Source organism: Apaloderma vittatum, unplaced genomic scaffold (genome assembly GCF_000703405.1).
Source record: "Apaloderma vittatum isolate BGI_N311 unplaced genomic scaffold, ASM70340v1 scaffold23173, whole genome shotgun sequence".
NCBI classification, from domain to species: domain Eukaryota; kingdom Metazoa; phylum Chordata; class Aves; order Trogoniformes; family Trogonidae; genus Apaloderma; species Apaloderma vittatum.
Genome location: NW_009706753.1, coordinates 8,110 through 19,702, shown reverse-complemented (window position 1 = coordinate 19,702; position 11,593 = coordinate 8,110). Strand labels below are relative to the sequence as shown.

Genomic DNA, 11,593 nt, shown 5'->3' with positions numbered 1-11,593 from the left:
GGAAAAGTTTAATTCTTGCTGCCTCTGAAATTAGCAGCCAGGTTGTCATTGACTTTAATGGGAGAAGGATCAAGCCCGTAGATAGGCTTGTGGGCTAAGAAATCATTATCCTTGTATTATAATTTTGTGAATGTTAGAGTGGCTACGAGTTTTTGGTTTGTCTGATTTTAGTGAGTTTTTTGTTTGGTTGTTTTTTTGTTGCCCTTTTTTTTTTAATGTAATAGGTGCTCTCTGATGTTTAATTGAGATGTTCTGACCTTAATTCTTCTGTTAAGCTGAATGCCTCTGGCACACTGAGTATCCAGGAATTCAGGGTCCTGTGGAAGAGGCTGCTTTTCTATTTGGTATAACAATAATTTCTGTGCCCCTTGCAATATCTCCCTGCTCCTAATCCCTTGGGTGTCATCTGTTGGGGTTTTTTTGGAGGGTGGTTGTTTGATTCAAAACTAATTATTTTTTTCCCCACCCCCAGGAAGTTTTCCAGAAAAGAGACACCAGCAGATCAGGAAAGCTTGACCTTGTGGAACTGCATGCAGCTGTACAGGAGACAGGTAAGCCCACAGCACAGCTTGGCCAGTCTCATCCTCTTCCTCATAAAGGCTGGAAAGAGCCCAGGGGTGGGAAACATTTTGAGAATTGTAGGTAGAGCCTGGGAGGAGTGGAAATCATCATAGGCTGCGTGGTCTTAGCCATTTCTGCTTCCCTGTTTAGCTGGGTAAACACATCTGAAAAGTATTTTGCTGTGGAATGAGCTACTTAATCTTTGCCCTAATTGTGGTCTCATGATGGTAGTTCTCTGAAACAGAAGTGTCTGTCTATTTTAGATTCAGTTTTTAAATCCCTTCCTGTTCCTTCCTAATTTAATTTTAAAAGACTGTGGTGTTGTGCAGATACATGCAGGAGGCCAGATCTAGCTCGTATTAAATTGCTACCTGTGCCGAAGGCAACAGCTCAGGGACTGAACCTGGAAGCAGGGGACTTGCACAGCTGCCAGACTTCACTCATGTGACATCTGAAGCTTGAGCTAGAAATAGAAGATGCTGCATACAGGTCCAAATATTGGACCAAGCTCTGTTGCTGTTACTGGGTTTTGAGTGGGGGCTGGTGCTCAGTCTTGTAGCTTTTTTTGCATGTTTGCAACTTAAATATCACTCCTCTTTTTTGGCGTGTGGCTCACTCAGTTTATGTTGAGTCAGTGGAAGCACAGTGAGAAACCCAGGCAGACCTCTGCTAAAGCAAACTAGAATCCCAGGCCATGAACAGAAAATAATTTTATTTCTTGCAAATGCTGCTTGACGTTGGGACTGATGCTTTCTGTATGAGCGTCCTCTGGATTTTCTTTTTCATGTCCTTTCTTATCCTCGCACAGCTGCTGCTATTACCCTTATACCACATGTGTCTGGAGTATAAGGGTAATAGGATGCCCATGTGTATTTTATTCTTATTCTGGCACACCATCAGTATAGGGAACCTGAACCCTTGTAAGTTTGGAGATATCTTCTGAGATATCTTTACATAGTGGTCTCTTTTGGGCTGGCTAGTATTAGGTTATCTTGGGCAAGGGGTTGGAGTTAGGGTTGGGCAAGGGGTTGGAGTTAGGGTTGGGCAAGGTTTGAAAAACCAGGCTGTTGGAGAGGGGCTGAAGACGACTCAGTTGTGCATGCTCACAACTGTATCCATGTATATGAGCTGTGTTTATCTGGGATTTGTTATCTCATTCTCTTTTTCTGTTATTTGTTTTTCATGAAGGCATTTCGCTCAGCAATGAAGTCTGTAATTTGATGGCAATCAGATACGGTGACCCTGACTTAAAGATCAGCTTTGAGAGCTTTGTGTGCTTCATGCTTCGAGTGGAAATCATGGGAGGTGAGGCTGGCATTATATGACTGGTCAGGCAAGCTGGGCTCCCCGGCTAAGCTCTGTCCCTTCTGATGCTGCTCCACCTGGCAGTGACAAGGTCAAAATGGATAGAAGGATTTGGTTTCTGAAGAGACCAGAAGTAATCAATTAAAGCAAGGGACAGACACAGAGGAAATCAAGCTCTCTCTCTCTCTCTTTACCTTTGTGTTAGAATTAGATTTCAGAGACCCACAAAGCCCCAAGCTCCAAGGACGCTGGGGTTGCAAACAGCATGCCAGGTGGAGCATGACACTGCATCAGCTTTGCTCCCTCAAGACCTTTCTAATCTGGGCCATCCATGGTGCTGGGGTTCTCAGCCTCACTGCAAATGTTAGGTCTATGTTCACAGATGTTGACAGATGTTAGGATTAGGGCTATGGTTCACAGATCCCCAAATCCCTCAGCTGCAAGGACAGTTGGGATGCAAAAGGCCAGCCCGTCGCTTTCTGCAGATATCTAGCCTCTACATATTAATGATTTAGCTCCCTGCAGGTTTGTACCAGCCTCCTTTAGGAGGAGGTATGCAAAGAAGAGATGGAGAGTGCTTATTTGCCAGGGAGAACCTTGAGATGTACCTTTGGTATGCAGTTGTGATGAAGCAGCTAACATTCAGTCTGTAAGCTTGTGCTGTAGACGCTTCGCATATGTCTCAGAGCTATAGTGGGTGAGGTTGGGACCACCTGCACTTCAGAGTTTCACAGCTGGATGGACAGACAGGAACATGCCTGACTTTGTTCATCTGCTCCCTGTGTCCCAACCCTCAGGGATTTTCCAGTGACAGAGCAGAGAAGCTCATGTGCACTCGTGGATAGCCTACAAACTCTGCCTTTGAGGTTTTTCCTGAGACAGAGTGTCTTGGCTGGTGTTGATCTCTTGGCTTTCAAGGTAACGCTTTTCATTTATTCCTTTGGCAGAGGCCTTTCGCAACTTAACACAAGATGGCAAAGGGATATATCTCCGAGAATCTGAGGTAAAGCCCATTCCCTGACTGTCCAATGCAGGCTCCTTCACTGCAAGTGGCACCACATGTTTTGTACTGTGGCATTAAAAAAGGTATCTTTAACCTGATCAGTTACAGAGTAAGTTAGAAACAGCAAGAAGCATCAGGCTTCTAAATGCTCTGCTTTATTATGGCTTCTACTCCTTCTGGAGACAGAAAATGTCCAATGCAGCTGTGATATCACAGAGCTCTCACGGGGATGGATTTCAGCCCCTTTTCCTCATTATTTTACAGTGGATGATGATGACACTGTATTCCTGAAGCAATGCTGTAGAGGAGGGGACAACTAGGCCTGTACCAGCATGAGGAAGGCTGCTTTGTATCAACTTCCTGCGCACTATGGACTATCTGGGCTCAGCCCTGGAATTTACCTCATATGAAACGCCTTCCCCACAAGCAGACCTGACCTAATAACCACAGACTTTGATGAACTGAAATTTTGCTAATTAACAAATTTGTTCAGAGTCCTTTTTCACTTCAGACAAGCCTTCTGAGAAGAGACTACTGGATGCCAACCACTACGAGTGCACAGTGTGACACCCTGGAGGGCAGCGGAGTCACCTACTTAATGCTGGTGTGACACTGTGATTGTTACAGGATGGCAGGTGTTGTGGTAGCGCCCAGAGGCTGTCCTTGGTGAGGGGGCTCTAGAGACTGGTGGAGATACAGCCCTTGCCCTGAGCAGCTTGTCAAATAGAGGAAATCCTGGTTCTGCAGCTCCACAGTAGAGGGCAGGAGTCTTGGTACTTGTGGGGAAGAAGAGGTGGGAACTCTCTGAGTGAACACTCTTCCTTAGCAACGACTTAGGAAGGTGATTTCCAAGCATTCAAACTATCTCTTTTGCTTTTTGTAAGTCAGCATATTGAAGTGAGCTAAATTGCTTTGACCAAGTGATGAGCCAGGTCTCCATCTCTCTGCTGTGCATAGAGGCTGGGATGTTTGCATATTTATTTCAGAAAGGCAGTAAGTTTTCTTTGCAGATTGAAAAGCACAATACCCTGAGAAGTAAACTGATCCCATATTGTCTTCAAGTCATCAGAGATTGGCAGGGAATAGATGTTCTCTGTAGCATGATACAGGAGCAGTCTGGTAAAACATTTGGAAATTTGTCAGTCACTTTTTATAAAGCACCATGAGAGAGAGTGTGTGTACTTTCAAACAATGCAGGCACGTGTAGCTAATTAACTAGTGGAAACTGAGTACGTAGCTGCAAATGACGTTAGAGAACATAACTGGGACTATACACATCAAACTCTGCTATAGTTATTTGATGCATCTGTCTGATACTTTTTCACTTTCTTACCATTTATTTATTTAGGCTGGAAATTTCCACGCTAAGTGCCTGTTACACGTTGTTGCCTTGTTTATTACTTTTTTTGTGTGTGTGTCATTCCTGAGAACAGCACAGTTGTGGCTCTTTTCTAGTGCATGGCCTAGTCTTGGTACTGGGTGAAACAGAGCTCCAACACGAATGAGCATATAATGAAAGATGATACTCTAATATCTTTATAGGAAGGAGTTGTATTAAACTTGCACAGGCAGCCTTACTTCTGGCTTTTTGTGACTTTGTAGGTACTTAATCTCAGAAGTATCCTTTTAGAGTGCATATGAGATTCAGGAGCTAGATGGACTGTGGATAAGAATGTAAACATGAGCAAAAGACTGAGTTCAGGTGTGTGCTTACTGCTGCACAGAAGCCTGTGAAACAGCATCAGCATATTTAGAGAGAAACCCCACTGTGTGTAAGTGTTCCTAGTCAGGAGGCATTAAACAGTAAAAACAACAGTGCGCGCTTTATTCCCCAGAACAGTCTGTTTCTAAACAGTATCATTTTCATACTGATTTTATGAGAAAACCTTTACAACCAGATAAATAGATAGCTGTGTTCCTACTTGTTTATTACAGATGATATATCTATCGTCTATTGCAAGAGGCCTGCTGTGGCATCACTGGAGCCACGGGGTTCAGATCTGCAGGTTGAAGGGAGCAGGGTCACCCAGGGCACTTGAGCGGCGGCAGCTCGGCGCTGCCGCCCTGCTGGGCTCCCGAAGAGGCTCCATGAGCAGCTCCCGTCACAGAGCATGTGCCCCTCTCCCAGCTGTCGTGTCTCTGCTCCCTTTTGTGACTCGCAGCTGAACACGATGGTGCAAACTAAATTAGCCTGATTTAATTTGCACTCAACTCAGCGGGGGATGTTATAAACACTGATTTACTGTGTGCAGGAGCAGCCCTGGAAAAACTGAAAGGGTTGACTGAGAAAGCGTAGGTCTTACTTTTTTGGTGCGCTCTGAGAAAGATGGTCCCTGGCCCTCATGGGGACGGCCAGGGGGGTTTGCGTGAGCACAGAGTGTTCACAGCAGGACTCTGTTGGACAGGACAAAAATCTGTCAGTCCCAGCTGGGTTTGTTGCTCTATGTGGGTAATCACCTGAGCAGTTTAAGGCATCATTTAAGGCTAGGAGTATGCTGGACATAGCTCTGCCACAGGCTTTGTGCAAAACTGTGGTGCGGGACATCCAGTTTCAAACTGCAGTTCATTTTAATGTTGTACACGTTGTTTTTTTATATCAGATTTTGTACTTATTTACTTCACACCTCTTTAATGCAGAGCAATGTAATTGCAGAGAGATTATTTTGCTATTGATTACTTGATCCAGGAAAGAAACAGAATTCATCCATGCCATGAATCACTAAGCATTTGCAGCAATAAACTTTATTGAGCCATGTGACTTGCTGTTACAGAATTGTAAAGAATGCTTTACTGGAATGATTATACCAAACCGTGTACAATTCAAACTGAATTATCTGGCTCACAATAAAATGTTTTTGGCAAGGGCACCTACTCGGACACTGTGAGGCTTTTATATTGCTAACAGAATAACGTTTTCTGGGCAATTCTGAAGATATATTACTCCTCATTTACAATGTGCATTGTGGAAAAAAATGGTCTAAAAGGCTGCTGAAGGATGCATTTGTTTGTAACCACAGCGTTTATAGAGATGCTGAGCTTTGCAGTGGGTGGTATTGCTCTAGCAGAAATGAAAGAAAAGTGGGGCTGCGGCTTGAGACTAGTGTTGCTAATAAAGGTTCTTTTTGGAAAAGGCAGGTGCAACTAACGAGAATAGCAAATAATGGCTGGAGTGCAAAGTGGAGCTGGATGATGAGATATACTATAACAGGAAGGCAGAGATGAAATTGAAAAGAACTAATCAATCCTTTGCCAACAGAATACTCAGCTAGAGCTTATTGTCGCACACACGTACAACTGGAAGTTATTCCATATTTCCTGGATATAGCTGGTGCACACGTTTAGCGTGCAGTCAGGGTACAGCAGATACCTGTCAGCCTTGCTGCGTGCGTTCTGCACAGTCAGGGCTTCTGACCAGAGGGAAGCAGGACAGACTCTACTCTCAAGCTCAGCAGGATTCAAAAAGGGACGAAGACTTACAGCAAGGACAAACGTGGCTGGGGTGGTTACGGTCTCAGTGAAGAGCTGTGGCAGAGACCTGACATCTGGCTTCAGGCCAAAGGGGAAGAGTGTTTTGTGTGGACAAATTACCCCAAGGCAAATCACCCTAAGATTGTGGGGCTTTTGCCCTTGGGCAGCTAGGACTGATCACCTTTGGAGAGATACCAAGTTGCTCCAGGTTTGAGAATGAATATTTCTGCCTATCTATTCTTCCTGGACAATGAATTAAAAATTGAAGGCCTACACGTTAGGGATATACTACAGTGTAGTTCTCTGTCTGAGATCACCTCTCTCCTTTTCACGAATTTTATAGTGGAGCCAACAAGATTCCTGCCTTACCTTAAAGCAGGTTTGGGAGGTATTGGGGGGTTTTAAGGCCAGGTTGGATGAGGCTCTGAGCAGCCTGTTCTAATGGGAGGTGTCCCTGCCCATGGATCTAGATGATCTTTAAGGTCCCTTCCAACCCTGACAATTCTATGATTCTATGTAAGCGGCTACTGCACAAACCGCCATCGTGGCTGGCCAGGCTGCGCAGTGGACTTCGGCCATACCATGAGATGCTCTGACTAGAATTAATAATCTTGCTTTGGTTTTAGTTATTATGTAATCCAAACTCCATGACCCACACAGGGACTTCTTAAAGGGAAGGTTGCCATTGCACTGGAGTCATAAAAATGAGGACTTTAATGCTTTTTGGGAGGAAAAGCCTGTTTCTTGGATCAGGCAGAGCAGAGTGGGTGCAAGGTGTCCCAGTAGTGCTGACCTTTGCACAGAGCATTGGTGGGAATGAAGACACATTTTGGGAACATGCGGTCAGAAGGGCAAAAATCCCCTCTGTTATTATTTTACAGTTGCCACAGTGCTCAGGGAAGAAAAATCAGGTTCCCAGGGTGCTGGCTGCTGGGTGACCTGGAGAGCAGGACTTGCTCTCCTTAGAAAAAGAAGAATTTCTGCAGTGTCCGGGGGCAGTGCTCTCTCTGTGTTCAGCCCGGGGATCTGTAGTCAAGACTTGATCTGAACCTCAGCCTCCTGAAGCCCAGCCCACCAGCTCCTCTTCCCTTTGTGTTCCTGAGCTTTGCTGCTCTGTAGTCCCCATACTGCTGTGATGCAGGTTTTCTCCATAAGTACTGCTTCTTTCTCACCAGCATCCAGGAGCTCGAGTTATGATCCTGTCCCAAGGTTCGGGGCTTGGCAAGAAGCCAGCAATTGCTGGGTAGTTCTTCTGCACCTTGTTATCTGCACTCACACACATACCTACACAGCCCGTGTCACCTTCCTCAGAAATAGTTGCAATGCTTTCTGAAAAAAGAAGGGAAAAAGAGATGATTTTTTTTTCTTCTCCCTTGCTCAGGCAGCAGCTCCTTGCAGAACGAAATGCTAACGAGCGCCTTTGCCTTCCTTCCTGCTGTGTCTTACACTGGATTAGACCTGAAAAGCAGTATCACCAAGCTTGAAGTTCAATTTATCAGTGCAGTCAGGATTGATTTGTTACACTACCTATTCTGGGGAAATAAATGTCTCCATCGTGCACCCTTCCAATGCAGGCAGACCTTTGTTTTGCTCAGATCAGCTATGTAATATTGGAAGCTGACATTCCACAGATAAAGGAAAAAAACCTACAAAATCTTGACTGATGCTACCCAGCCTGGCAGTGCCACAGACTGACGCCACTTGCAAAGTACCTGCCTGGCGTTATGGTGGCTGCAGATACTGGGCAGAATTGCCTTCCACCTGGGCTTATCTCCCACTTTTTTGTTGTTGTTGTTGAAGTGGTGAAAAGTACCGTAGAAAATTATTCTGGGGTGAATTACATGTCCCTTTTATCACTATTAATGTTATAACTGGATGATCAGGTTGGTCCTTGGAGGTCAAATTCCTAGTAAGAGTCAGGTTGAAAACCAAGGTGGTTTTTGTACAGATTTTCAGCTATTATGTGAGACAATAGAAATGGACACTGCTATTGAGGAGGAAAATTTTTGCTCATAATCGAGCAAAGGGGATCGCTCTTAAGAAAGGATGTAGTTTTCTCCTGAAGCTCATTTTGATGGAATATTTACAGCAAACCATGTACAAATGTGGTAAATACATTTTCAAATTCAAAAGACCCAGAATGTGGATTGCTATGAAGGGTCATTCTTTTTAAAAAAACACCTATTTTTTTGCTGACAAGTCACGTATGCATCTCATGTGGAGGGAAGGGTTAAGAGCCAAGCATCTTGTGGAAACATGTGGAGTTCCTCACACTCCTGCAAACGTGGCTACAAGAAGGATATCTATAGTTGGTGCTCATTAAGTGAGACGAAATGAAAGAGGTGGTTGCTCTAAAGTAGCTTTTTTTCCTCAGGTAAAAGCAGGATTTCTTTCTCATAAATACGCTGCAGCTAGACATAAACCACTTACTGCTGGAAAGCAGCTCTGCGCTGCTGAAGAGAGCTGGAGCTCGTGAGTGAGAAATTGAGTCTTAAGCAACCCTGACCCAGGTGCTTTCAGCTTTGCTGCTGACCACAGCTGGGCTGAGGCTGCAGAAGACTCCGGCCTCTGCAGCTAAATGCTGAGTTTCCAGAGGATGTGAGAGAAGTGGGGTTGTGTCTGAGCCTCATTACTGCTGTCTCTTTTTTCCTGCTGCCCCCTTTGAAACCAAAGTGTTAGCTAGGAATTTGGGGCCATGCCTGCTCTGCAAGTCTCTCAACCCAGCTCTCTATTAGCATGCTTCCCTTAAAAGTGGAGCAGGTGATGCAAGGCTTTGAGGCACACAGTGAGCACACCTATTCCAGAGAAAAGGTCATGGAAATGGCCATGGGCCATTTTGGGTGCAGTGAATATCTTGAAGGGCTACACATCTTCCTACCTGCTCCTTATCTTACGCAGATTTCAGAAAAGTCATAACTCTAGTCTTAGAAACTGTCTCGTACTCTTAGGTCACAAGTGTACGTGTATGAACAGATTAAAACTGAAGGGCTGAGGTGTCTTCCTCATCCCCTGACTTGGAGCTAATGCTCCAGCTGTTCATTCACTCCAGCTCTGCAGGCTGATGTCTGAAGCTGCTCAGGAACTAGCTTGTGTCAAACCATTTGTCCCAGCACCAGGGTCTGAGCACACCTGTAAGAGCAGTGGGACAGACCACTGGAGGTCTTCATTTAACTTGGAGCCATGCTTGTCTCAGACCCCTTTTCTGAATCCCAGGTGATGCCTATGCTGAGCACATCCGTCATGGCCAGCTTCTACCAGCATCATGCTACCCGCCTTTCCTTGATGCTGGAGAAATACTAGCCTGATGTTCAGATGCTTTTCCTCATGGGCTGTGGGGAACCATGACTCCTAGCGTCCCAATGCTCATCAGGCAAATGTGGACAACAGAAATAACCCCGAGCATCTCTGAAGTAGTTTGATCTGAAGAGCTCATGATATTTGAACAGCTGAGATGAGCATTACTGAGAACTCTATTTCCACTTCAGCCTGCTCTTCTCCTCATGCCGGGCAGAGCACGGAAGCAGAGCTTGGGCACTTCAAAGCCTCCACTGTTTGGATCAATATTTTCCAATGCACACAAGTTTCCAAGAGTTTAAACCGCTGAGTTTTGCAGAACTTTAATTGTATCAAATGCAAAAAAAAAGAAAGGGATACTCTATCAAACTAACACATAGCTAAGCATATAAAGAATTTAGGGGATGAATTAACAGAAATAATTCATATGCTGCAAGAATAAATTGCTGAGTCCAGTAGAAGGAAGCCCCTATTTCTTCTTATTTTCTTTTTTAAATTTTTTTTTAATGGTGCACAAGCACTTAGAAATACAAAATCGTAGGACAGATTTGGTGGAAAGGCCAGGTGAGGGTGCCATGCCTCAAGACTACTCTTTAAATGATGTAAAATGTTGCAATAAATTTGAAGACCATCAAAGACCTTCTACCATCTCTAACCGCCTGAAACAGCTGAAGCAAGCTGAGAGGACCCCGTGGCCTTGCTGGATTAAGATGCCAAAACCCGAGCTACAAATACAGCTGTCACTGGAGAGCTTACAATGACAGGAAATCAAGTCCTTCCAGCTGTGAGGCAGATATTTATGCTTCCTAAAATTATTTAAAGCAACTAGAGGCAACTCAAGTGGCCCACACCGCTGCATACGCATGAAAGTTAGGGATCAGCTGAGAGCATTTCTCCTCCATGACTTGACATACAGAATCATAGAACTGTTTGGGTTGGAAGAGACCTTTAAAGATCATGTAGTCCAACCCCCCTGCAATGAGCAGGGACAGCTTTAACTAGATCTCTTTGCTCAGAGCCCCATCCAACCCGACCTTGAACGTTTCCAGTGATGCATCCTCTCCCATCTCTCTGGGAAACCTCTTCCAGTGTTTCACCACCCGCATAGTCAAGAGTCTCTTCCTTATATCTAGTCTAAATCTACCCTCTCTTAATTTAAAACCCTTTGTCCTGTTGCAACAGGCACTGCTAAAAAGTTTGTCTCTATCTCTCTTAGAGGCCTCCTTTAACTACTGAAAGGCCACTATAATGTCTCTCTGGAGCCTCCTCTTCTCCAGGCTGAACAACTCCAACTCTCAGCCTGTCCTCATGGGAGAGGTGCTCCAGCCCTCTGGTAAGTTTTGTGGCCTCCTCTGGATCTGCTCTAACAGGTCTTCTTGTTCCAGAGACTCCAGAGGTGGACACAGTATGCTGGTGGGATCTCACCAGAGGGAATAGAGGGCAGAATCACCTTCCTTGACCACGCTTCTTTTGATGCCTCCCAAGATATGATTGGCAAGGTAAGAAGAGCTGCCTCTGGTTAGCAGGTTCTCCAGGGCAAGGCTTAGGGAGAAGGTCTGCTGAATGTTGGTAAAGTTGCTTTTCTAAGAGGCTGCGCTGGATGCTTGTGCCCTTCCCAGCACAGGTCTGGGAGCTGAGCTGGCTGTCTTGCAGGGGTGAGTGGCGGGGTGAAGGTCCTGCAACGTCAGCTAAGGCTGTCTTTCTACTTTTTGTGTTAAGTCAGTGTTTCTCCCTTGCCGAATAAGCCTGGGCTTAGGATTGCTGTGGTGAGGAATGAGGCTGTCCTGATGTTAGTAGGAGGTGGTTACAGTGGAATCAACCCCTACTCTGCATTGCTCAGGTAGCAGGGTGAAAGCACCCCAAGGGTGAGCATATCATGGGTGGCACAGAGGGTGAGAGATGGGCACACAGTGTCTCCATCAATAGCCCAGCTCTTGGGAGCTGCCAGGCTATGCTAGCCTG

At 45.2% G+C, this 11,593-nt stretch overlaps 1 protein-coding gene across 1 annotated transcript in view; it reads left to right on the top strand.

Moving 5' to 3' along the window:
- The window catches only part of CAPN14 (calpain 14), a gene marked incomplete at its 3' end in the record, with an annotated part of 29,881 nt that extends 18,751 nt beyond the window's left edge, over positions 1 to 11,130 (top strand). Inside the window, exons 16-20 of the mRNA XM_009865918.1 lie at positions 276 to 344; positions 473 to 551; positions 1,750 to 1,866; positions 2,814 to 2,869; positions 11,017 to 11,130. Of these exons, the coding sequence (XP_009864220.1) occupies positions 276 to 344; positions 473 to 551; positions 1,750 to 1,866; positions 2,814 to 2,869; positions 11,017 to 11,130 (435 nt within the window). The remainder of the gene's footprint in view (positions 1 to 275; positions 345 to 472; positions 552 to 1,749; positions 1,867 to 2,813; positions 2,870 to 11,016) is intronic.
- Between the last annotated feature and the right edge of the window lie 463 nt (positions 11,131 to 11,593).